Source organism: Jaculus jaculus, chromosome 1 (genome assembly GCF_020740685.1).
Source record: "Jaculus jaculus isolate mJacJac1 chromosome 1, mJacJac1.mat.Y.cur, whole genome shotgun sequence".
Taxonomy (NCBI): domain Eukaryota; kingdom Metazoa; phylum Chordata; class Mammalia; order Rodentia; family Dipodidae; genus Jaculus; species Jaculus jaculus.
The window spans coordinates 308,193,767-308,221,648 of NC_059102.1; the positions used below are offsets into that span (position 1 = coordinate 308,193,767).

General features: G+C 42.0%; 1 protein-coding gene across 1 annotated transcript; it reads right to left on the reverse strand.

Moving 5' to 3' along the window:
• Positions 1-1,635: 1,635 nt before the first annotated feature.
• On the reverse strand, positions 1,636-27,882 carry Tiprl (TOR signaling pathway regulator). The gene is made up of 7 exons (XM_045160863.1): positions 27,693-27,882; positions 20,672-20,851; positions 19,594-19,693; positions 12,349-12,480; positions 7,649-7,744; positions 3,257-3,319; positions 1,636-2,551 (listed from the first exon to the last, which is right to left on the reverse strand). Exons 1-7 carry the CDS (start codon positions 27,794-27,796, stop codon positions 2,408-2,410), a joined length of 819 nt encoding a protein of 272 aa, XP_045016798.1. The 5' UTR covers positions 27,797-27,882; the 3' UTR covers positions 1,636-2,407.

Below are 27,882 nucleotides of genomic sequence, written 5' to 3' on the forward strand. Positions count from 1 at the left end.
ACAGTGCGGAGGTTCCTAAAACAGCTAAAGATTAATCTTCTATATGACCCAGCTATAGCACTCCTAGGCATATATCCTAAGGACTCATCTCATTTCCTTAGAAGTATGTGCTCAACCATGTTTATTGCTGCTCAATTTATAATAGCTGGGAAATGGAACCAGCCTAGATGTCCCTCAACTGATGAGTGGATAATGAAGATGTGGCACATTTATACAATGGAGTTCTACTCAGCAGTAAAGAAAAATGAAGTTATGAAATTTGCAGAAAAATGGATGGACCTGAAAAGGATTATACTAAGTGAGGTAACCCAGGGTCAGAAAGCCAAGCGCCACATGGTCTCCATTATATGTGGATCCTAGCTACAGATGATTGGGCTTCTGCGTGAGAAGGAAAATACTTAGTAGCAGAGGCCAGTAAGTTAAAAAGGAGATATAAAGGGAAGAGAAAGGAAGGGAGGAGGGAACTTAATAGGTTGTTATTGTATATATGTAACTACAATGATTGAGATGGGGAGGTAATATGATAGAGAATGGAATTTCAAAGGGAAAAGTGTGTGGGGTGGGGATAGGAGGGAGAGTATTAACATGGGATTTTTTTTTATAATCATGGAAAATTTTAATAAAAATCATGAAAAAAAAAGAAAAATAAATTTAAAAAAAGCTAGGGTTTGTATGCAACCCCAATTACCTCCTGAACTATGTACCAGGACTTGCTGGTCCTCACCTCTACGCGTTTTTCCTGTGAGTCCCTTGACAAAGGACATCTGAGAGTATATACAGACTTTCAGATATTCTTATGCACTAGCCCACAGCCTTTTAAGAGTTTGTGAAATGAAGCCAGGTGTGGTGGCGCACACCTTTAATCCCAGCACTTGGGAGGCAGTGGTAGGAGTTCATGGCCACCCTGAGACTACATAGTGAATTATAGGTCAGCCTGAGCTAGAGTGAGACCTACCTCAAAAAAAAAAAAAAAAATAATTGTAAAATGTATGCTAATGTCTTATTTTCTTAAACAGATAGCACCACTTCTTACCCTTATGTTCTGAAGATAAACCAGTGTCTTCTCTCCTTATCACTCCTTTGGTTCAGTTTACTTATGTGCCTTTAGTTGCTCAAGAAATGCTATAATTTTGTATTTACCCAGCTTCTTCCTATTAAGTTGGTAAAGACAATCTCTTGAAGCTTTCTAATCTGTAGAAGCAGAACTGATTACTTCTACAAAGTTCATTTTTCCATATCCTCTCATCCCCATCAGTACACCCAATAAAATTTCATTCATAGAACTATTGAGAAACAGAAAGAAAGGGGGAAGCAAAAGCCCAAAAACAAACTTAGAGATCATAATTCTATGCCACTTACTTGATTTTCATTTATAATATGCACAGAAAATTTGCCTACAATGTTGCTCAAGCGCAAAAGAAAAGGAACATATGAAGCTAGGCATGGTGGTGTACACCTTTAATCCCAGTACTCAGGAGGCAGAGGTAGGATGGTAGTTGTGTGTTTGAGACTACATTGTGAATTCCAGGTCAGCCTGGACTAGAGCAAGATCCTACCTCCAAAAAAATTAGAAAGATATGGCCTAACCCACCAATCTTCAATTAAACTCTAAGAACCGAAAGAAATAGCAAAATATGAATATGTAATTCTGTATTATTTATTTATTCTTACAAAAGACATTTAGAACAAATAAATATAAAATGGTATATGTCATATTTAGTAATGGCCAAAGCATATTCTTTGTATTCCTCACAGAAATAAACCAATGAAATCTTCAGAAATATACTCATCCTACCCACTTTCACTTTTTTAATTAAAAAAAGTCAATTATTTTAACTCCACAATTTTCAACAATGAATTATCAAAATAAGTAATCTAAGACTACTCATGGACTAAGACATTTAAATCAGTAATTTTTAAAAAATACAAGTGTGTGTATACATACACACAATATTGATACAAGTCACAACTCTTTAGAAGTGTGAGTAAACACCAGAAAGCCCAGAGCACAGAGCCAGTACATCCACATGCACAGCCAGGAATCCTATGAAAGTCACAAGGCATTGAGACTTAATTCACAAATTCATCTCTTCACAGGAAAAGACAGTGTTTCATAACAATGCAGATTACACCCACTGCTCAGTAGACACATAGATCACTACTGCTGAGGTCAGATTGAATGACAATTTAGGAATCCAAATTTACCTCCAGAACCTATAAACCTGGAGTATAAATTTGAAGATACACAGTACAAATAGCAGTTGAGTGGAACCTGCCTGCCACGATCCTTTATTTTTTCTTTCCTTTAAGGTGAAAGAAAATCTGTACACAAGCAAGGAATTAAGTCTCATAATAAAACATCCCCTACAGAGAGAGTGTCCAGGGTGAGAACATGTCATATCACATTCTATTCCACAGCTTTACTTTCTTGTGAATCTCCAGGTTTGGAATCCAGTCTCTCTGGAAATATTAGCTTCTCACAGACTGCTTCCTTGATTGGTAAATACTGTGATATTTCATTGGGTTCCGTGAAGAGGGAAGGTGGAACATGCTAGGAAACATATAAAATCACATTAGTTGATATTCAGTTATAATGACACATTTTGAAATCTTTTTCAAGCATTCATAAATCATGATAGTTTCAAACTAGGTAAGATATATATAAGAACGTGTGTGTGTGTGTGTGTGTGTGTGTGTGTACATGAAGCATTATCAAGTGCTCCTCAAAGTAACAAATACTTCCTACTACTGAATACTTCAACTTTGTTGCTGAATGATTTTCAAAGATCACATAGTTATGTGATTTATAATGCTCATAAATATCATAAGAATTTAATACATTTTGGTCAAATCCCTGGTGCTTGCTGCTTTGGAAACTTGAAAGCACCAGTCTTCATGTAAGAGGCCAGTACCTAGACTGGCAGAGTAATAAGGAACAAGAACATTCAATTGGTGCCATTTACAGTTCTGTCACCAACCAGTTTATACACACACCTCGGGATCAGTTTCTTCAGAATAAAATGTGGAAATTAGACTACATAACAGCTATTACCAAGCCCAGATGGCCTTAAGTTTGAGGCAATCTCAGAAAACTTATACTCCAGAAGGATTTATCCTATAAACCCGGAAGGGTCAAAGAATTTGCAGAAACAAATTTGGGTGAATGTGGGCAGAGAGAGGGAGAAGAGGTTGACAATACCATAGTTAAAATGAAACATTAATATTCAACTTCTAAAACCTTAAACTTAATATTTACCATTAAGTTAGCAATTTTGCTTTCTCGTGATGTATATTCTCGTAGCATGTAGGTCTTGTCAGCCTATATTTAAAAGTAAAAAAATAATTTTTTTATATTGATGGTAAGTCCTTTCTATAAAATAGACTGTCTACATTTTACGAGAGGTTGTAAAAAGTAGTAGGAAGTTTGCTTAGATTATCTAATTCTACACTGAGAATACCTTTTAACTCTCATGAAGAATCTAGGGCTGGAGAGTTGGGTTAGCTAAGTGGTAAAGGCACTTGCCTGCAAAGCCTAATGACCCCAGTTTGATTCTGCAGTGCTCACATAAAGCCAGATGCACAAAATCACACATACATCTGCTGTTCATTAGCAGCAGCTAGAGGCCCTGGTGCATCCATTCTCTCTCTGCCAAGTGTGAGTGGGTGTGGTAGTCCTCACCTTTAATCCTAGCACTCATAAGGCAAGGTAGAAGAACTGCTATGAGTTTGAGGCCAGCCTGAGACAACACAGTGAATTCCAGGTTAGCCTGGGCTACAGCAAGACCCTACCTCTATACCCACCCCCTCAAAAAAAAAAAAAAGAATTCTTAGGAACTAGAGAGATGGCTCAGCTGTTAAAGGTGCTTGCTAGCAAAGCCCGATGGCTTAGGCTCAATTCCCTAGTACCCACATAAAGCTATATAAACAGAGTGGTACATATGTCTGGTGGAGTTTGTTTGCAACGGCAAAAGGCCCTGGCGCACGCATACTCTCTTCTCTGTGTGTTTCTGTTTCTTTCTCCCTAAATAAATAAAAGAATTCTGAGATATTATTTCTGGTCCTATAAATCAAGGTAATACCAGATACGCACATGGAATCAGGTAATTACCATGGAAAAGAAACATAAGCAAAGGTTGTACTTTGAGAGAATATATGCATGCATATGCATCAGACGTGTAAGGGATTTGTTTTGTTTTGTTTTAGGTTTTTTGAGGTAGAATTTGTTCATTTTTATTTATTTATTTGAGCGCAACAGAGAAAAAGAGGCAATAGAGACAGAGAGAATGGGCACACCAAGGCCTCCAGCTACTGCAAACAAACACCAGACACGTGCGCCCCCTTGTGCATCTGGCTAACGTGGGTCCTGGAGAACCAAGCCTCAAACGGGGATTCTTAGGCTTCATAGGCAAGCGCTTAATGGCTAAGCCATCTCTCCAGCCCTCCAATCACCATTTCTGTATTAAATTTTTCCCATTTAAGTCTTGTGGTTTGATTCAGGTGGCCCCCATAAACTTAGGTGTTCTGAAGGCCATGACCCCAGCTGATGGAAATTTGGGAATTAATGCCTCCTGGAGACAGTGTCTCCGGTGGGAGTGGGCTTATGAGTATTACAGCCAGTTTCCCCTTGCCAGTGTTTGGCACTCTCTGCTATTGCTGTTGTCCATATGATGTTGGCCAGGAGGTGATGTCCACCCTCTGCTCATGTCATCGTTTCCCCCTGCCATCATGGAGCTTCTCCTTGAGTCTATAAGCCAAAATAAACCTTTTTGCCACAACAAGACTTCTAAATAAAGTCAAAGAACTTCAAGTGGCCAGACAGGCATGGTGGTGCACGCCTTTACTCCTAGCACTTGGGAGGCAGAGACAAGAGGATTGCCATGAGTTCAAGGCCACCCTGAGACTACATAGTGAATTCCAGGTCAGCCTTGGCTAGAGTGAGACCCTATCTAAAAAAAAAAAGTGGGGGGGGGGCCTGGAGGATGGCTTAGCAGTTAAGGTGCTTGCCTGCAAAGCCAAAGGACTCAGATTCAATTCCCCAGGATCCATGTAAGCCAGATGCACAAGGTGGTACATGCATCTGGAGTTTGTTTGCACAGTAGCTAAAGGCCCTGACACAGCCATATTCTCTCTTTCTCTCAAATAAATAAGTAATTTTTAAAAACTAAAAAATAAATTCAGTTTCTAGTTTTGTTGTCTCTTAAAAAGGGGGGAAAGGATTAGCTGGAGGGATGACTTAGCAGTTAAGGCGCTTGCCTGCAAAGCCAAAGGACCTGGGTTCAATTCCCCAGAACCCATGTAAAGCCAGATGCACAAGGTGGCACATGCATCTGGAGTTCATTTGTAGCAGCTGAAGGCCCTGATGTGCCCACTCTCTTTCTTTCTCTCCTCCTCTCTCCTCTCCCTATTTTTTTCTATCAAATAAATAAAAATAAAAAATATTTTTAAAAATTTTGAGAGCTGGAGATATGGCTCTGCAATTAAGGTGCTTCCCTGCAATGCCTAATGACCCAGGTTCAATTTCCCAATACCCACATAAAGCCATATGAACAGTGGTGCATACATCTGGAGTTTGTTTGCAGCAGATGGAGGTGCTGGTTTGCCCATTCTCTCTTTAGAAAACAGGAGAAGAAGGAAGGAGGAGAAGAAGGGGAGGGGGAGAAATGGCTTAGCAGTTAAGGCACTTGCCTGCAAAGCCTAAGGACCCTAGTTCGATTTCCCAGTACCCATGTAAGCCAGATGTATAAAGTGGCACATGTGTATGATGTTCATTTGCAGTGGCTAGAGGACCTGGCACACCCATTCTCTATCTGCCCCCCTCTCTCTCTCTCACTTAAATAAACAATTTTTTTTTTTTTTAATGGGCTGGAGAGATTGCTTAGTGGTTAAGGCATTTGTCAGCAAGGCCAAAGGACCCAAGTGTTCAATTCCCCAGTACCAAACTTGGGTCCTTTGGCCAAAGCCACATGCAGAAAGTGGCAAATGCATCTGGAGTTCATCTACAGTGGTTAGAGGCCCTGATGTGCCCATTCTCTCTCTCTCTCTCTCCCTCTCTCTCTCTCTCTCTCTCCCCTTGCAAATAAATATATATTTTTTTTAAAAAAAGAACTAAAATTCAGGGCATGGTGGTACACACCTTTACTCGGGAGGCAGAAGTAGAGAGGTAGGAAGATTGCTGTGAGTTCAAGGCTACCCTGAATCTATATAGTGAAGTCCAGATCACCCTGGGCTAGGGACTGACCTTACTTTGAAACTTTGAACAAAACAAAAAAATAGTAAGAGCTACAATTTATTATGCCTGCCTTTCCATGAAAGACTTTCACTATAAGAAAAACTAAAAAATTAAACTCATGTTTCAAACTTATGTTTTTTGGTGGGGGGTTCAAAGGAAGGTCTCACTCTACTAGCCCAGACTGAACTGGAACTCACTATGTAATTTCAGGTTGGCCTTGCACTCAGCAATCTTCCCACCACAACCTCCCAAGTGCTGGGATTCAAGGCGTGCACCATCACACCCGGCTCAAATTTTTGTATCAATAAAAAATTAATATGGATCTAGAAAGACAGCTTAGCATTTAAGGAGTATGCTTGCAAAGCCAAAGGATCCTGGTTCGATTCTCCAGAACCCACATAAGTCAGATACACAAGGGGGCGCATGCATCTGGAATCTGTTTGCAGTGGCTGGAGGCCCTGGCCAGCCCATTTTCTCTCTCTCCCTCCCTCTTTCTCTGAAATAAATATATCTTAAAAATTAATACGATAAGAAATCAAGTGATATAAAAATACATAAATAAGAGATGAAGCACCAATTACAGCTACCACTTGTAACTCTGCCTTTCACATTTTTGGATTCTCTACACAGTATATTAAATAGGTTCACCATGAAAATTAAAAATTCAACCTTGAGATGGACACCTTTTCAAACTAGTTAAATGTAATTCTCTGCCATCAATTTTAATGGCAGTACATTTTCCTAGTATAATGAATGTAAATCATCTAATCAATGCCCATTAAGTTCCTTCTTTCTTGCTATTATAAACATTACTGGGAATGTTCACCATGTACAACTGATTATTTTCTCTGACTTGTGCACATGTGTGCCCATGCATGTGGAGGCCAGAGGTTGGTGTCAGTGTTTTCCTCAATTGCTCTCCACCTTAATTACTGAGGTAAGGTGTATCATGTGGACCCAGGGCTGGCCAGTTTAGCTAGCACAATTAACCCAGGAGGTATCATTTAGAAGATATTTTTGGTCACCAGAACTTTGGAAAAAACATGTCTATTTTGAAAACAATGTATAATCAACAGTAACGCTGAGACAGTCAAATTTATAGGTTAATAGATGACTGTTTAATACATTATTTTTAAATTCTAAAGTAAAAATAAAACAACATAAGCTGGTCCAATATCAATTAGTATGTTCATTAAAAGAAAATGGGGCATCATAGAGACGGCCTAATGGTTAAGGCACTTGCCTGGGAAGCCTAAGGACCCAGGTTTAATTCCCCAGTATCCACATAGGCCAGATGCACAAAGTGGTACATGTGTCTGGAGTTCATTTGCAGTGGCTGGCGGCCCTGGCATGCCCATTCGATCTGCCCCCTCCCTCTCTCAAAGTAAGTAAGTAAATAAAATAAAAGAGAATCAGTACCTCATGGTAAAGCCTTGTGTCATTCATTCTGATGAGGACCCCATCAATTCTCAAGAAAAACCGCAACAGCAGAAAAAAGCTAGAAGGCATTACTCTCTAAAGGAAAAAAAAGTACATTAAGATTTAAATGAAAATTAAATATTTTATTACTTTGCTAGAGGAAATTTGCAAAAAAGACCAACTGAGTTGTGGTAAGGTTATATCCTAATTAGACCATCACAGTTGGATATACTGAAGTCTAAATGCATATAATGTACCTAATCTGCCAAACACATAAATGTGATGCAGTTCACAGAATATGAGGTGATCATCACATGGCTGGCCAAGACTGTAGCATCTGTCCTAGGAGAGTATCATACCACATAAAAATCCAAGTACTATTTATACTGAATACATAGCACTTTCATGTCATCTATGAAGCTAGAAAATACGGAGTTGAAACATTCTAAGTCAGGGTCCAATTAAACAAGAGTATATTCTTTGTCCTTGCTCCAATTAGTCTGAAAGCCTTTGTAAATTCTTTTTTTAATTTTATTTTTGTGAGAGAGGTTGTATCTTAATTGCTAAGCCATCTCTCCAGCCCAATTCTTTAACATAGTTTCAGTTTTCCAAGAGAGAAAAAATGTGCAAGACGTAAAACATAAAATAGCCGGGCATGGTGGCACACATCTTTAATCCCAGCTCTTGAGAGAAGCAGAGGTAGAAGAATCACTGAGTTCGATGTCACCCTGAGACTACATAGGGAATTCCAGGCCAGCCAGGGCTAGAGTGAGACCCTACATTGAAAAGGAAAATACATACACACACCATAAAATATACCCATTTTTTCCCCCAGGCAGGGTCTCACTCTACTCCCAGGCTGACCTGGAACTCACTCTCTAGTTCCAGGCTGGCCTCAAACTCACAGCTATCCTCCTACCTCTGTCTCCAGAGTGCTAGGATTAAAGGCATGCACCACTATGACCACACAAAATATACCCATTTAATGTAAAACATATCATGTTCCTTTATTTTTTGGCATATGTGTAGGGTGTGTGTATGTGTGCAGGTGCTAGAGGCTGACATCAGGTATCTTCCTCAATTGCTCTATGCCTTACACAGCATGCCATAGAGGCAGGGACACGGTCTCTCACTTAAACCCAACGCTCATTATTTCACTAGTCTAGCTAGCCAGCTTGCCCAGGGGATCCCATGTTTACCTCCCAAGTGCTGGGATTACAGGAGGGCTGCCATGCCCACTCAGCATTTATGTGGGTGCTGGGGATTCAAACTCTGATCCCCATGCTTGTACAGCAAGCACTTTATCTACTGAGCCATTTCTCCAGCCCCACAATCTTTATCTTTAAAAATGGTAACTACTGCCCAGCATGATGACACATGCCTTTGATTCCAGCACTTGGAAGGCAGAGGTAGGAGGATCACTGCAAGTTCAAGGCCAGCTTGGAACTCCAGAGTGAGTTCCAGGTCAGACTGGGCTAGAAGGAGACTCTGCCCTGAAAAGAAGAAGAAAAAAAAAAAGATACTATTGGGCTGAAGAGATGGCTCAACAGTTAAGGTGCTTGCCTGCAAAGCCTAATGAACTGGGTTCAACCTCTCAGAACCTACATAAAGCCAGGTGAACAAAGTAGCACATGTGTGTGGAGTTCATTGGCAATAGCAAGAGGCCTTACCACACCCATACTCACTCACTCACTCTCTGCTTGCAAATAAATAAATACATAAAGGGAGCTGGAGAGATGGCTTAGTGGTTAAAGCATTTGCCTGAAAAAGCAAAGGACCCAAGTTCAATTTCACAGAACCCATGTAAGCCAGATGCACATGGTGGCGCATGAGTTCATTTACAATGGCTAAAGGCCCTGGTGTGCCCATTCACTCTCTAATAAATAAATAAATGAATATAAATAAAGGGTACTACTGATAATACATACCAACAACAGTGAAGCCTGAAAGAACAATCTAGTTTTTAGTTACCACTTACTTTCACATAAATAAAGGTAAATAAAGGTAAGCAATGATTGGGCTGGAGAGATGATTTAGCAGTTAAGTGCTTGCCTGTGAAGCCTAAGGACCTTGGTTCGAGGCTCAATTCCCCAAGACCCATGTAAGTCAGATGCACAAGATGACACATGCATCTGGAGTTCAATAGCAGTGGCTGGAGGCCCTGGCACACCCATTCTTTCTCTATCTATCTGTCTCTTTCTCTGTCTGTCGCTCTGAAATAAATAAATAAAGGTAAGCAATGATAAATGAAGCTTTAATTCTGGAGTTTCCACTCTTGACTTCTATGAGCCATATATACATATGTAATTTATTTATTTATTTTTTGAGAGACAGTGAAAAAAACAAAGTGGCAGATAAAGTGGAAAAAGAATGAGCGCACCAGGGTCTTGAGTCACTGCAAATTAACTCCAGACACATGCACCACCTTCTGCATCTGGCTTTAATTGGGTATTGGGGAATCAAACCTGGGTCCTTAGGCTTTGCAGGCAAGCACCTTACCCACTGAGCAATCCCTCCAGCCCCCACATATATAATACACAGATGTTCAACCCTTGGCCAGTGGGTTGAGAAAGCATACATATAAATTGATTTTGTGTAACATTGTAATATTGTCATCTATAAAGTTTATACTCCAAAAAGAAAGTTTATATTGAGAATCACGATACATCAAGTTAAAAAAAAAGCAGTATATCTGTAGTTTTGTACTGAACCATATTCACAGCTGGGCTGCGGGCTAGTTCAATGCAACCAAAGGCGTTACACGTCAGTGTTCAAAGACTGGTTTATCAGACATTACATTTTTTTCCCTTTGGTTTTTCAAGGTAGGGTCTTGTCTTGCCCAAGCCAACCTTGAACTCACAGCTATCCTCCTACCTCAGCTTCCATAGTGCTGGGATTAAAGGCGTGCACTATCATACCTGGCTACATGTTTTAATATCACTCATCTATGGCACAGCTGCAAACTCTGGTGTGGCAAGGAGGGAAGCCAATGCACAAAGTGACACATGTGTCTGTCTGCATTTCCTTTGCAGCAGCAGGAGGCCCTGATGTGTCCCCCCTTCCTCCTCACAAATAAATGAGGGCAGCAATCTCTCCAGCCCAGTAGTATCCTTTGTGTTTTTGGTTTTTTTCAAGGTAGGGCCATCCTCACTCTTGCCCAGGCTAACCTGGAACTCACAGCAATCCTCCTACCTCCGTCTCCCAAAGTGCTGGAATTAAAAATATATGCCACCACCTCTGGCAGATCCCACGTAGTTTTGTTTGTTTGTTTGTTTTTGGTTTTCGATGGAGGATCTCTCTCTAGCCCAGGTTGACCTAGAACTCACTATGTGGTCTCAGGGTGGCCTCAAACTCACAGCGATCCTCCTACCTCTGCCCCCCAAGTGCTGGGATTAAAGGCATGCACCACTATACCAGGCCCATATAGGTTTGTTGTTGTTGTTGTTTGGTTTTTCAAGGTAGGGTTTCCCTCTAGTCCAGGCTGACCTGGAATTCACGATGGAGTCTCTCAGGGTGGCCTCAACCTCACAGCAATCCTCCTACCTCTGCCTCCTGAGTGCTGGGATTAAAAGCATGCATCACCACACCCAGCCCATATAGTTTTTTAAAAAGTATTAATTTTTTTCATTTTTATTTATTTATTTTAGAACAACAGAGAGACAGAAAGAGGCAGATAGATAGAGAATAGGCGTGCCAGGGCCTCCAGCCACTGCAAACAAACTCCAGACGCATGCGCCCCCTTGTGCATCTGGCTAACGTGGGTCCTGGGGAATCAAGCCTCGAACCAGGGCCCTTAGGCTTCACAGGCAAGCACATAACCGCTAAGCCATCTCTCCAGCCCCCATATAGTTTTTTAAAGGCTGCCTTACAACTTTCTTTTGTACTAGGCATTTTATTAGTGGTGTGCAAACAATTTTTGTTCTTGAATATAATTATAAAACACTCTAAAATAAATTACTACTGAAATAATGGAAGCCATATATATATTTATATTAATAATGCAATTTGTTTTAGTTTCTGGATATTGTTACTTAGGAACTGTCTCTTCTACCTTAAATTTCCAGCTATCTAGATAAGCTTTGTTTTGTTAAAAAAAAAAAGGGGGGGGTAGTAGAGGAGCTGGAGGCATGGCTTAGCGGTTAACGCATTTGCCTACAAAGCCAAAGGAGCCAGGTTCAATTCCCCAGGGCCCACATTAGCCAGATGCACAAGGGGGCTCATGCAGTGGCTAGAGACCCTAGCATGCCCATTCTTTCTCTCTCTCTTTCCCCCTTTTTCTCTGTCAAATAAATAAAAAAATTTTCTTTTTAAAGTTCTTTCTGGAGTACAATTTACTTGAAAGACATTCAAAGCTCTATGCATAGTGAAATCTTGACATTTAGTAGAAAGCATTTTTATTGGCCAGGCATGGTAGTGCATGCTTTTAATCCCAGTACTTGGGAGGCAGAGGTCTGAGGATTGCTATGAGTTCAACGCCACCCTGAGACTACAGAGTGAATTCCAGGTAAGACCCTACTGTGAAAAACCACTCATTCTTCCTGCTGCTGCAAAAGAACTCCAGACATATGCCACTTTATGCATCTGGCTTTAAATGCATACTGGGGAATGGAATCTTGGCCATCAGGCTCTGACATTCATTCTGTTTTCCAATGGTAGAAATAAAAGAATGATGTCAATTTAAGCCAAAATCAAATACTCACAATTTTCACACTCAAGCTTGAAACTCCATGATCATGCAGTTCATCTTCAAACAGGAGAACTTCTTCAAAAAATTTAATTTGTTCTCTGGCTTTTAATTTTTCTGTATCTATATGATCTGTTGTAGGTACAACCTAAAAAATAAAATTTTAAAAAGGAGATGTTTTAAATGTAAGGAGCTAGAGTTATAAGAAAGTAGTTTTTCCTATCATTTTTTTTTTTTCTGCCAAGCCAGAGTAGAGTCCTAAATATGAACCTTGAATATCAGAATATGTATATGTCTTTACACTGGAAACCTGAAGACACTACAGATAAGGGATACTATAACCTCATATAAAAACAGTCAAAATTCTGCATCTTTAAGATAAAATCAGGTGTTCTGTTGGAAAGAAAATTAAGTGAAAATCAGCATGATAACCATGTGTGTGGGCACACGTGGGCCATAAACAAATTCAGGTGTTAGTGCTTCCACCTCGTCTGAGACAGTGGCAGAGTCTCCAGATGCTCACCACAGCATCTGCCAGGCTAGCTGGCCTGTGAGCTCCATGATTCTATTTCTGCCTCCATCTCACTACAGGTGCATCGGGATTATATATACACTACCATGCCTAGCTTTTACGTGGGTGCTGGGCATCTGAACTCCTTTCTTCACATTTGTACAACAAGCCCTTTGATCTACAAAGCCATCTGCCAAGCCTTTAAACTTTAAAAAAAAAAAATCTTTATGAGAGAGAGAGCAAGACAGAGAAAGAGAGAGAACAAGAGTAAGAAAATTGGCACACCAGGGCCTCTAGTGTTATGTGGAGGCTTATAAGTCTGGCTTATGTGGGTTATGGAGAGTACAACCTGGGTCCTTAGGCTTTGCAAGCAAGCACCTTGACTGCTAAGCCATCTCTCCAGCCTTTCCTAAGCCTTTAAATATTTTTATTTAGGCTGACTAATTTTACAGTTAAGGGATGTATGTGGACTTTAATGCCAGCACTTGGGAGGCAGAAGTAGGAAGATTGTGGTGAGTTCAAGGCCAACCCTGAGACTACATAGTGAATTCCAGGTCCTTCTGGGCTAGAGTGAAATTCTACTTGGAAAAAACAAAAAGAGAAAAAGAAAAAAAAGAAATGCCAGTGTGGTGGTGCACACCTTTAATCCCAGCACTCAGGAGGCATAGGTAGGAGGATAGCCATGAGTTCAAGGCAACTCTGAGACTACAGAGTGAATTCTAGGTCAGCCTGAGCTAGAGTGAAACCCTACCTCGAAAAACCAAACAAAGAAAAAAAAAAGGAATGTTATGTGGTAGTCTGGGAAGATGGCTCAACAGGCAAAGATGCTTGCTTGCAAAGGCTGCTAGCCAGGGTTCCCCAGCCATACACATACAAAAGCATTTGTTTACAGTGGCAAGAAGACCCTAGCATGTCTATACACACACACATATACACATATGCATATGTGTGTATATGCATATAAACACATACATACGTGTGTGTGTGTGTGTGTGTGTGTGTGCGTGCGTGCGCGCATGTCTGTGTGTATGTATTTTTTTTTAATTTCCAAGGTAGGGTCTCATTCTAGCTGACCTAGAATTCACTATGTAGTCTCAGGGTGGCCTCAAACCAACGCCAGTCCTCCTACCTCTGCCTCCAAGTCCTGGGATTAAAATTGTGCACCACAATGCCTGGCTTCCAATGTGCTGCACAGATGGCTCAGAGGTTAAGGCACTGACCTGAAAAGCCTAGCAACCCAGGTTCAATTCCCCAGTATACACATAAAGCCAGATGCACAATGGATCTGGAGCTTGTTTACAGTAACTGGAGGCCCTGATTTTTTTCTTTCTTTCACTCTTTCTCTCTCTCTCCTTGCAAATAAATAAGTCATTTTTTTTTAAATCGCTTGAGCCAGGCATGGTGGCACACACCTTTAATCTACAGTGATAACCTACCTCGGGCGGGGGTGGGGGGCTGGACACAGGGCTGGAGAAGATGGCTTAGCAGTTAAGGCATTTGCCTGCAAAGCCAAAGGACCCTGGCTGGATTCCTCAGGACCCACATAAGCCAGATGCACAAAGTGGTGCATGCGTCTGGAATTTGTCTGCAGTGGCTGGATGCCCTGGTGCACCCATTTTCTCTCTCTCTCTCTCTCTCTCTCTCTCTTTCTCTCTCTGTCAAATAAATAAATAAATAAAACACATTTTTTAAATCTTGTTAAAAAATACACACATACATACATACCAATATATGTACGTGTGTGTGTGTGTGTGTGTGTGTGTGTGTGTGTGTGTTTTCTCCTGCACAGACATATACTTCCTTTATGTACTAGGGCTTTTAAGTGGTATTTTGAGGAAGGACAAAAGAATTAGAAATCTCAGACAATATTATAGGTAAAAAGGAAAAAAAATAATGACCCCAAACACCCTTAAATTCCAATGACAGGCAGTATGCTTTACAGAGACAGTTTAAGTTCTTGAACCAAACTCAGAGGTAGGAGGCTCACCATGAATTTGAGGCCACTCTGAGACTACATAGTGAATTCCAGGTCAGATTGGGCTAGTGAGACCCTACTTCAAAAAACAAACAACAGAAAAAGAAAAAAAAGACACTTCTTTAAAAAAAATCTTTTGTCCTCATTTCTCAGTAATATAAACTTAGGGTTCCCTGATATCTTAAGACGTGATAATATCATCATAATAACAACAGGGGCCATTTATTGAGGTCTTACTGTCTAATAAACACTGTTAACACTACCTATATAATCTTATTCACTACCTCACAACAGACATTGTCCCATTTACCAAAGTGAGAAGCAAAAGCCCCAGTAAGAAAATTCTAGGGCTGGAGAGATGTGGTTAAGTGCTTGCCTGTGAAGCCTAAGGACCCTGGTTCGAGGCTCAACTCCCCAGGACCCACGTTAGCCAGATGCACAAGGGGGCGCACACATCTGGAGTTTGTTTGCAGTGGCTGGAGGCCCTGGTGTGCCCATTCTCTATCTGACTCTCTCTCTCTCTGTTGCTCTCAAATAAATAAATAAAATAAAAACAAACCAAAAAAAGAAAGATCATTTAAAAAAAAAAAGAGAAAATTCTAAACACAGATTTTGCCTGTTCCTTTCTCCCTGTATCAACTGCCGTCTCTCTGGTTTTTGTTTTTGTGCTTTTTTGTCTTTCAAGTTAGGGTCTCACTTCTTCTAGCCTAGGCTGACCTGGAACTCACTATGAAGTCTCAGGGTGGCCTTGAACTTATGGCGATCTTCCTGCCTCTGCCTTCCAAGTGCTAGGATGAAAGGCATGTGTTACCATGCCCCACCCATATCTCGTTCCTAATGCCACCCTCACAGCTACTGCCCCTTCATGGCATCCAGGTGGTTCTTCCTCACTCTACAAAGTAATCAACATTATTGCATGAGGTTAAAAAAATTTTCCCTTGCTGTACAAGCCTTTAATCTCAAAGGCTGAGATAGGAGGATCACTGTGAGTTTGAGATCAGCCTGACCCTACCTCAATAAATAAATAAAGTTCTCATTTCCTGGCAATAAAATACCCAATGACCTAAATTCTCTGCAAACTTTTAAACCAGAAGAAAATAAATAATCTTGCTGTTATGTTGCAATTTTTCTCCTAATTGAAACATTCCCTCCAAAAGGCAAAAGGGAGGCTCAGGAAACAGAAGTCTGCTAGCTGAAACTTACAAGGTTACTAGGCCCCGCCCCAAGGTTATATAAAAGCCCAAACTGCTTTGAAGGGAAGACTAGCCAGCAGAGCTGTGTGCCTACAAGAGCACAGGTGGGCTTTTGGCTGATACAGTTGCCTTGGTCACCCATGCTTCTGTAGGCAACCCTCACCCTGCTCTGTAAGTAAACCCAATAAACTCACTGGTTCACCAACATTGGATTTTGGTACAATTGTACCTTGGTCTGTCATTTGTGCTTTATATGGGGTGAGAAACTTATGTTTGTGTCTCCCCAGCGCAAAATTTCCTGCAATACTTGCCCTCTCATTAGACTAGGAAAAAAATGTTTCTCTATTCCCTGCTATGCCAGTGGCTTCTAGGATTAGTGCCTGGCACTAGCAACAGCTCACCAATGTCCGACGAGGAGCTGGGAAGATGGCCCAGTGAGTAAAAGTGCTTGCTAGGCAAGCAGAATGGCCTGAGCTCAGATCCACACAGGGAGGATCTGTAACCCTAGCCTTCTACAAGGAGGTATGAGGCCGACTGGAGAATCCCTACAGCTCCCAGGCCGGCTAGCCTGGCATACACAGTAGTGGATAACAAGAGAGCTCCCTCAAACATGGTGAAAGGTGAGGGCCAGCACCTGAAGTTGTCCTTTGACCTCCTCATGTGCACTGTGGCATGTGCAAGCACTCAATCATACCCACAAAGATAATGAATTTAAAAAAATATAGGTCAGGGCTGGAGATATTGCTCAGCAGTTTAAGGCACTTGGCTTTCAAAGGCTAATGGCTGGGGCTCAATTCCCAGGACCCACAAAGGCCTGATGCACAAAATGGTACATGCATCTGGAGTTCATTTGCAGTGGTAGGAGGCCTTGGCATGCCTATATTCACTCTCTGTGTGTGTATTTTTTCTCTCTCTCAAATAAATATTTAGCAATAAAGAGAAAAGACATAAAACAAAAAAAAAAGACAAGACATGTCTTATAAATGAATGAATGACTGCATGAATGTTTTCTCAAAAACTGTTTTTTATTATGGAAGCACAGGGAAATAGTTGGAGGCAGTGGAGGACCACCATGAGTTTGAGAACATCCTGAAACCACATAGTGAATTCCAGGTCAGCCTGAGCTCGAGACAGACCCTACCTTGAGGAAAAAAATTTATATATACACACACACACACATATACACATACATATATATGTATTCTGTGGTGGTTTGATTCAGGTGTCCCCTATAAACTTAGGTGTTCTGAATGCTAGGTTCCCAGATGATGGAGATTTGTGAATTAACGCCTCCTGGAGGGAGTGTATTGTTGGGGGAGGGCTTATGGGTTTTATAGCCAGTTTCCCCATGCCAGTGTTTGGCACACCCTCCTATAACTGTGGTTCACCTTATGTTGGCCAGGGGGTGATGTTCCCCCTCTGCTCATGCCATCATTTGCCCTGCCATAGTGGAGCTTCCCCTCGAGCCTGTAAGCCAAAATAAATCTCTTTTCCCACAAGCTGCTCTTGGTTGGGTGATTTCTACCAGCAATGCGAACCGGACTGCAACAGTAAAGTGGTACCGAGGAGTGGGATTGCTGCTAGACACCTGACTGTTGTGGCTTTGGCCATTTGGAGCTGATCTTCAAGAGGAATGTGGGAGGATTTGAAACCCTGGCCTAAGACATGCCTTGCGGTGCTGTAAGTACAGCTAGACAGACTATTCTGGTCAGAGTTGAAAGACCCGAATGCATTAAGAACGATGGACTGTGAGGTTTGGCTTATGAGGGTGAAAAAGAGCTTTGCTTAGACTGGGCTAGCAGTTTGTGTGAGACGCTTAATCTTATGCCCATGTCCAGAGAAGTTGTGCAGGGTTGCTTTGCGTAGAAATGAACTGGTGTGTGCAGAGAGATATGGCACAGAAAGAAAATTCTTTGGGTGAACTGTTGCCCGTTCAGCGCAACTGAAAGATTACAACCTTTGAGACTGGGCTAGCTGACCTGTGCTGGGGCAACAGGAAGAATGTCGACTCTTTTGAAGGGGCCTGAGTACTCAAGGAGTGTCTTGTTCTTCAAAGTCTGCTTTATTCCCCCCTGGATTAACAAACTGGCACCCTACCTGGTATCGTGGAGTATAAGAAATGCTGGAAAGAGGGTCATTGAGTTTGCAACACGGTCTTGTATTTTGGAAATGGCCATGGGCAGTGTGAAGCGGGTTTGCTGATTGCCTACATAGAGACCCCATGGGGCCATGAGGATGAACCATGGCTTGCAGTGGAGACCCAGTGGAGATGGCAGGACCATGTCATGGCTGCCAAGGAGCTGCCGGCCCTGATGAAGTTTTCCAGGACTGAGTAGCCTAGCTGGAGGCGCGGAATTGGAATGCCAGAGACTTGTTGCTGGGATAGAATTATCGGACTTGATTATACTGGCTAGAGTTGCTGGACTTGAAGATACAGAGTTTGATGTTTGTCCCAGTTGTTTAAATCTTGTACTGGTTGGATGTTTCTTTGCTATGCCCAATGCCATCTTTTGCAGTGCAAATATTTATTCTGTGCCATTATGGGGTTTTTTAGGTTATTTTTTGGTATTATGGCTCAGTTAAAAGATCTTGGACTATGGGGATGTATGAATATCATTGGGATTGATAAAAACTATGGGGACTTTTAAAGTCAGACTGAATGCATTGTACTTTACATCATGTATGGATATCAGTTTATGGGGGCCAGGGGCCGAATATGGTGGTTTGATTCAGGTGTCCCCCATAAACTTAGGTGTTCTGAATGCTAGGTTCCCAGCTGATGGAGATTTGGGAATGAACGTCTCCTGGAGGGAGTGTATTGTTGGAGGCGGGCTTACGGGTTTTATAGCCAGTTTCCCCATGCCAGTGTTTGGCACACCCTCCTGTTACTGTGGTCCACCTTATGTTGGCCAGGGGGTGATGTCCACCCTTTGCTCATGCCATCGTTTTTCCCTGCCATAGTGGAGCTTCCCCTCGAGCCTGTAAGCCAAAATAAACCTCTTTTTCCCACAAGCTGCTCTTGGTTGGGTGATTTCTACCAGCAATGCAAATCGAACTGCAACATACATACACACACACATACACACACACACACACACACACACACACACACACACACACACACATGCATGCATGCATGTATGTGTGTATGTATATGTGGCTGGGCTACAGAGATGACTCAGTGGTTATGGAACTTGCCTGCAAAACCTAACAAACAAACTGGGTTTGATTCCCCAGTACCTATGTGTGGCCAGATGCACAAAGTGGTGCAAGCACCTGGAGTTCGTTTGCAGTGGCTGGAGGCCCTGTGTACCCATTCTTTTTCTCCTTAAAATATTTTTAAAATTTATTTATTTGCAAAAAGCACCTGCTTGCAAAGCCCACATGAAGCCAGATGTACAAAGTGGCACATGCATTTGGAGTTTGTATGCAATAGCAAGAGGCCCTGGTATGCCCCTTCACATTCTCTCTCCCCTTACAAATAGATAAAAAATATTTGAAAAGAAATTTACTAGACCATTCTAATGCTCAGATTATTTCTAAGCAAATTAGTGAGCCATAAAAACAAACACTGAGATTTACCTTTAACTTAAGAGATTCTCCAAGCAAAGTTCCTTTATAGTCTGTTGTATAGGTCCAATCATACGGTTTAATAACTTCTTTGGAGTGTTCACCTTCCGCCCTCAAATACCAAAACAGAAGAATCAGGTTGAGAGATGCAGAATATAGATTGTCAGTGCTCATATATCACACCAAGTTACACATTCTACATGTAGTATAAAATCCCCTACAAAATGCATATACTTGTCATTCACTAGCACAGGACCTTTCTTACAGGTTTTCTATATTTACTGTTATTAACTTGTCATGTGCTGATGCATCTTTCCAAGGACATGATTCACAAGGCTTGTATTTCTTTATATTCTCCAAAACACCTAGTACATAATGGGCAGAAAGTAAATTGGTGATCTGATTATCAAAGAAACTATTTGGCCGGGCATGGTAGCATACACCTTTAAACCCAGCACTCAGAAGGCAGAAGTAGGAGGAGCACCATGAGTTCAAGGCCACTCTGAGACTCCATAGGTCAGCATGGGCTAAGCAAAACCCTATCTCAAAAAATAAATAAATAAATAAAAAGAAACTTTGTTTTCTTAATCCTAAAACCCCACAAATACTCAATACTCATCATAAAACATTTCCTTTGAGAACAGGAACATTAAAAAACAACTCAAATAGCAAGGTGTGGTGGTGCACACCTTTAATCCCAGCACTGAGGACATTGAGATATGAAGATCACTGTGAGTTTGAGCTCAGTCTGAGACTAATTCCAGGTCAGCCTGGGCTACAGCAAGATCCTACCTCAAAAAAATAGTATAAAACCAGCCAAACAAAAAAACACAACACAACCAAGGAACACTGAAGGTTTAGGAAAGTAAAGCTTATATAGCTTAGCTCCATGGTATTTCAATTTAACTCAACAAATATTCCAGTAGGGTGATATAATTAGCCTTCGTTTTATGGCTGACAAAGATGTAATTTAAAATAATATAACTATAAAGTTTAATAATATGAGCCCTTTATTTTAGACAAACATATATCCTTACTGAATACTTCAACCTTTCATTGTTGTTTAATCCATAACTGCCCAGATTCTTACCTGCTTTCCTGCCACTCTTCAGCACAAGCTACTTTAAGCATTCCTTGGTAGTTGTTTACACATCTTAGGGCATCTGTAGCATTGAACTCAATCCCAAAGCCAGAGCCATGCTGGATCCTTAGAACGTTGTCTCCAAACATCATTTCAGGGAGAGATGGCATGTGCAACTCATCAGCTAACCTATATGTAACCAAAAATCAAGAAAGAAATAGCACTGTTGGCACTTTGGTTTATTTTTCATCCCAACACAATTCTTACATACAGAATGAATCAATTAACACATGACTTAATAAACAGCTTGGGACTACAGAGTAAGTTCCAGGTCAGCCTGGGCTAGAATGAGACTGTACACACACATACACATACAAAATATACTAGTAAGATTACTTATAGTGCTTGGACTACAGATCACAAAGAAAACAAACTGAAGCTGAGCTTGAAACCTTCTCCCTATTGACTAGCTGTCTGAAAGCTGGAAAGGGCTATACTGCATGCAGCCTTCTGGGAGTGAGAAGTCATAAACTGTTAAAACAGCAGTAGACCCTGCAAGCCTTAATATTGGCCAGCCAGGCCAAATGTGCCAATTGGTGCAACAGTGGCATGTCTGTTACGGGGGAAACCAACTGTTCTCTTAATTGGACTGGAGGCCTGCTCCATGGGAAGAAAACATGCCTGGTACTGAAAACCTAGTCAAAAGCTATCACAGGGGAGGTTATGAGCCCCAGAGGTGTAACACCTGCTGGTGTCTGGCTAAATGCATACATTATGCTCACCAAACTGCCTGGAAAGCACTTTTTTTTAAATGTTCATACCCATATATTAATGCTTCTCTCACTTTTGGTTAGAGCAGCTTTTCTTTTTAGATGGTGGTCCCCACTGGGGTGCTCAAAAATCACTACAGTGTTGAGAAGTGACAGTGGAGTGTTCAGTACTAAGACATCTCTTTCACATTCTCCTAGGATCAGGGTCCATTGCAGAAGAGGTGACAGAAAGAATGTAAAAGCCAAAGGAAGGGTATGTCTGCTTAAGATGTAATCTTCCAGACAAAAATGGCCTTGATATTCATGACCTTGCAGTGCCTGACACTATCTACACTATCTCCTTCATAATAGGAGGAAAAGATGATGGCATCAAAATAAAAGAGACTAACTGGAAGGGGCAGGGGATTCAAGAGAAGGCGGATTTGAGAAGAGGAGAATGGGAGTGTGGAGGGAGCAAATTATTATGGTTTATTGTCTATATTTATGGAAGCTGTCAATAAAATATTTTTTAAAGGTGGCTTATGGTAGTGAAAAATACAGTTTGAATATCCAATTGTAAATAAAATGGTTATATAAACTATTTGTAGCCAAATGATGAAAAACAGAACCATTGAAAATACTTAGAGAATGTGGAAAAAATATTTGATACATAGGAAACAAAACAGACTCATACTGCATGCTTATTATACCTGTGTATATATGTGCACATATTATCGGTGCCCTAAGGTTTAGTTACACATCTTCAGGATGATTAATAATCGATAAGCTTTAATTTGCTTCTTACTTTTTATTTCTTTGCATGTTTTATGCATACAGGAGCACATGGGTATGACTGTGAAGGCCAGAAGCTGACTTTGGCTATGTTCCTCAATCTCCCCCTTTTGACACTGGGTCTCTTCACTGAACCTGGAACTTACTGATTAGGCTAGAGTAGCAAACCAGCGAATCTTCTGTCTCTGCCTCGCTGGCACTGGGATTACAGGCACATGCCACCATGCCCTGCTTTTATACGGGAGCCCTGGACTCAAAATTCAGGTTCTCATGCTTGCACCCATCTACCCAGCTCCAGTGGTTAAGTTTTCATTATAAACTTAGGAGAAATGTATTCTTTATTAGGAGACAGGAAATACCAAATATTCAACAAGATTATATACAGTAAGATTGCCATATATTATGTAAGGAGAGTCTACATAATATAGACTTTACTGAATTACAACAAAGGTGAAATAACATTGTATAATTTTACAGCTGTTATCCAATTTATCTGGAAAGATATAGCAGTCCCACAAAATATTCACTACTTACGTACAAGAATCACTAGGTGCTAGGTTATCTGGAAATATATAGCAGTCCCACAAAATATTTGCTACTTATGTACATGAATCACTAGAGGCTAAGGAGCTGATTCAGCAGTTAGACACTGTTTGAGTTCAATTCCTTGGCACCCACATAAACCAGATGAAAAAAGTGGCCCATGCAACTATTGTTTGTTTGCATAGGCAAGAGATCCTGCTTTGCTTATACACATACACACAAAAAAATGTTCTTAAATTCAGAGTATCCTAAAAATGGGCCCAAATACTTCATTTCTAATGCTGAGATTATTTTTTTAAGTTTTTTGAGGTAGGGTCTTATGCTAGCTCAGGTTGACCTGGAATTCACTTTGTAGTCTCAGAGTGTTCTCAAACTCACAGAGATCCTCCTACCTCTGCCTCCCAAGTGCTGGGATTAAAGGCCTGTGCCACCATGCCCTGTCCTGAGATGCATTTTTTAAAAACTATATATTTTTTTATTTATTTGACACAGAGAGAGAGAGAGAGAGAGAGAGAGAGAGAGAATGGGCATGCCAGGGACTCCAGCCACTGCAAATGAACTCCAGATGCATGTGCCCTCTTTCGCATCTGGCTAATGTGGGTCCTAAAGAATTGAACCACGATCTTTTGGCTTGGCAAGCAAACACCTTAACTGCTAAGCTATCTCTCCAGCCCTGAGATGCATTTTTTTAATTTTTTGTTTATTATCTTTATTTATTTATTTGAGAGTGACCGACAGAGAGAGAAAGAGGCAGATAGAGAGAGAATGGGCACCCCAGGGCCTCCAGCCACTGCAGACGAACTCCAGATGCGTGCGCCCCCTTGTGCCTCTGGCTAACGTGGGTCCTGGGGAATTGAGCCTCGAACCTGGGGTCCTTAGGCTTCACAGGCAAGTGCTTAACCACTAAGCCATCTCTCCAGCCGAGATGCATTTTTTAACAAAATATTCTTTTAATTCTTTTTTTTCTTTCATTATTTATTTGAGAGGGAAAGAGGCAAACCGGGGGGGGGGGGGGCATTGGGGCCTCCAGCCACTGCAAACAAACTCCAGATGCATGCACCGCCTTGTGCATCTGGCTTACATTAGGTAACTGGGAAATTGAACCTGGGTCCTTATGCTTTGCAGGCAAGGGCCATAACCACTAAGCTGTATCTCCTAAAAATATTTTAATATTTTATTTATTGGGCTGGGAGGATCGCTAAGTGGTTAAGGCCCGTGCCTGCAAAGCCAAAGGAGCCAGGTTCAATTCCCCTGGACCCACATAGGCCAGATGCACAAGGTGGCACATGCATCTGGAGTTCGTCTGCAGTGGCTCAATGTCCTGGTGTGCTCATTCTCTCCCTCTCTACTTCTCTCAAGTAAATAAATTTTAAAAAATATTTATTTATTTGAGAAAGAAGGGGCAGAGAGAGAGAAAGAATTGGCATGCCATGGTCTCTAGCCATTGCAAACAAACTCCAGATGCATGTGCCATCTTGTGCATCTGGCTTTATATGGGTATTAGGAATGGAACCTGGGTCCTTTGGCTTTACTGGCAAGTGCCTGAATCACAAACCCCCCCCCAACCCCCTTTTTGCTAGTCTCAGGGTGGCCAGTAACTCACAGTGACCCTACCCCTGCTGAGGTTAAAGGATGGGAATTAAGGTGTGCACAACCACACCCAGTTGAAGATTCACTTTTATCTTTTTTTTTTTTTTTTTTTTTTTTTTTTTGGCAGGATCACACAGTAGCCTAAACTGACCTGGAACTCATTCTGTAGACCAGGGGGCCTTGAACTCACTCCTTGTATCAGCCTCCCAAATTCTGAGAATAAAGACATGAACCACTACTGAGTTACATTTTTAGCTAATAGATTTAAATAGTCTTAGGGCAAGAAGATAAGACATTCCAAAAGTTTTCTTATTTTTGTTGTTTTTTTCAGAGGTATGGCCTCACTCTAGCTCAGGTTGAACTGGAACTCACAGTAATCCTTCTACCTCTGCCTTCCAAGTGCTGGGATTAAAGGCATGTGCCACCATGCCTGGCTTTCAAAAAAGTTTTAAGATACCTTACATAGATAGTTCTTAAATTAATACTCCCTAATCCAATATTTTAACCTAATGAATTTTAGTACTATGGAAGATATGTACTGCCTGGGAAAATAAATCACAGAAAACTTTTAGATGTGGGCAGCTATGCCACCCTTTTGTCACATGTAAAAGGAACTAGGTAGGTATCCTCAGATCAAAAAAGTAGGGAAATTATAGATGTGGAATTTGAGATACATACAACTTTTAGAGTGAACTGTATGAGTACCCTATTTTATTTTAATCTATTTCTTTATTTTATTTATTTATTTTTGTTGTTGTTGTTGTTGTTGTTGTTTTTGTTTTTCAATGTAGGGTTTCACTCTAGCTCAGGCTGACCCGGAATTCACTATGTAGTCTCAGGGTTGCCTCGAACTCACGGCGATCCTCCTACCTCTGCCTCCTGAGTGCTGGGATTAAGGTTGTGCGCCACCACGCCTGGCTTAAGTTCCCTCTTTTAAAGCTCAATGATTTAAGGCATAATCATGCATGGTACAGTATATAACAGAAAGTTATGTGAAATGGCAAATTCAGTGTAATTCAATCAGTGGTGTGGTGCAGGGAAATCTTGTCCTTTCTGTGTTTTCTTAGTGTGGTCACTGAGTCACCAAAATGTCTGCTGTTTCATTTAAATTACAAACTTATTTTAAATATCCTTTCATAACTCTCACTTCTTCCCTAGTCACTCCCTCTACCTCAATCTTTTAAAATACAAATGCAGGGGTTGGGAGATGGCCAGGCAGTTAAAGCGACTGCTTGAAAGGGGGGGCAGGGGGACTGGAGAGAGAGCTTAGTGGTTTTAAGGCACTTGCCTGCAAAGCCAAGGGACACAGGTTGAATTCTCCAGACCAATGTAAGCCAGATACACAAGGTGGCACATGTGTCTGGGGTTCATTACCCTGGTGTATTCATTCTATCTGCTTCTTTGTCTGTCTGTCTGTCTGTCTGTCTCTCTCTCTCTCAAATAAAAGAAAAACCAGCTGGGGGTGGTGGTGCACACCTTTAATTCCAGCACTCAGAAGGCACAGGTAAGTTGACCACCATGAGTTGGAAGTCACCCTGAGACTACGCAGTGAATTCCAGGACAGCTTGAGGCTGGAGTGAGACCCCACCTCGAAAAACCAAAAGATGGGCTGGAGAGATGGCTTAGCGGTTAAGCACTTGCCTGTGAAGCCTAAGAACCCCGGTTCGAGGCTCGGTTCCCCAGGTCCCACGTTAGCCAGATGCACAAGGGGGCGCACACGTCTGGAGTTTGTTTGCAGAGGCTGGAAGCCCTGGCGCGCCCATTCTCTTTCTCCCTCTATCTGTCTCTCTGTGTCTGTCACTCTCAAGTAAATAAATTTAAAAAAAAGAAAAACCAAAAGAAAAACAAGCTGACAAGGCTCAAGAGTTCAATTCTCCAGGATCCACCTAAAGCAAGCTGCACAATGTGGCACATGTATCTGGAGTTTATTTGCAGTGGAAGAGTCCCTGGCATGCCTATCCAATCACTCCCTTTTTCTCTGCCTTCAAGTCAATAAAAAATATTTAAAAAATAAAATGCAGCCGGGTGTGGTGGCCCACGCCTTTAATCCCAGCACTAGGAGGCAAAGGTAGGAGGTTCACCGTGAGTTAGAGGCCACCCTGAGACTACATAGTGAATTCCAGGTTAGCCTGCGCTAGAGTGAAAACCTATCTCAAAAAAACACAAAATATAAAAAATAATGATAAAATGCAAATGCTCTCAAGGTCTTCCATCTCATGACCCTTCCTCTGAAATGATATTAAAGTCACTCCCAACCATCAGGTACCAACTCTAAACTGATGATTCCCAAATCTAAACTCACAGATGTAGAAAAATGTAAAAAAATCAGACTCCTACTGAACATCTCCATTTTATGACTCCACAAGCCTCACAGCTCAATAAATTAAACTCATCTTTTCTATGTGTGGACGGGCCTTGAAGTGCCCCGTCCTCAGTGCTTCTCAACCTTGCCCAACTGCACTGCTATACATGGCACAGCTCACGCCTTCAGTCTGGATTCTCCTTTTTCTTTCTCCCCAAGTGCCTATCAGACTCAAGGACTCAATCTTTAAAGCCTTTCCTATCGTCTCTTTTCTGATAACTGTCTCTTCCAGCCCCGTAGCCTTCCAATCCTTCTTCCACATAAGCTCCAAAGAAACCATTCAGACACATCCATAATGTAGCGCCTGTGGATCACAATTACACTCGGTGGCTGTCAGGTAAAATTCAAAACTCCTCAGCTTGGCCGAAGAATTGCCTCAGTATCTGCACTGGGCTCACTCTTCATTTTTCACCGCCTCACCATTCAATTACAGGTGAACAGTTCTCCAAACACAGGGCACGGCTCTCACTCTCCCCGGCCACCCTTCAAACTTTGGTGCAGATTCAGTTCAGGATCTCAAACACCTCAAAGCTCACCTTCCCTTGCTGCTGGCTTTAACTATACGCCCAATCAATCCCCTGACTTTATCATCCCAATGCCCCGGGTGCTCTCTCCGCGCCCCTACAGAAACCTATGACTCCGTGCATGATTATTCATCCTAAACGGTGCCTGCCACGCTAAAAACGAAGCAGACACACCACCTCCGTCATTAACCCCAAAGGAACCAGGTCCCGGGGTGCAGGGGTGCCGCCCGCTAGGTTAGGAGGAAAGTGGAGGTGAAGACAAGACTACCAAACCAGGCATGCTCAGCCCAGCCCGGCGAGGCGCCGGTGTCCGCAGGGCAGCGGTGGAGAACCTCCACCAAGGGCCGGAGCCGGTGACGGCACTGTTTACGGAAGTGGTCCACCAACGGACCGGCGCGGAGGGACCGAGCCTGCGCCCCGCGGAGCCCGAGCGAGCAGAGCCCGGCCCGCGCCCGTCCCCGCAGCCTCACTTCTCCACGTCCGCCGACTTCATGATGTGGGTCTTGGACGCCGTCAGCTTCCAGGGCCCGAACGAGAAGTCCTGGTGGCTGCTCTGGAAGCCGTGGATCATCATGGTGACGCGGGGGGGCCACACGGAGCAGGCGGCGGCGGTCACCGGTCCGTCGTTCTCCCCGCAGCCCAGCCCCGCCCCGCCGCTGG

Coding starts and splice junctions, on each gene's coding strand:
- Tiprl (XM_045160863.1), bottom strand. CDS start 27,796: ATGATGATCCACGGCTTCCAGAGCAGCCACCAGGACTTCTCGTTCGGG. Junction 20,852..27,692: donor AAGTCGGCGGACGTGGAGAA/GTGAGGCTGCGG, acceptor GGTTACATATAG/GTTAGCTGATGAGTTGCACA. Junction 19,694..20,671: donor GAAGAGTGGCAGGAAAGCAG/GTAAGAATCTGG, acceptor TTGGTATTTGAG/GGCGGAAGGTGAACACTCCA.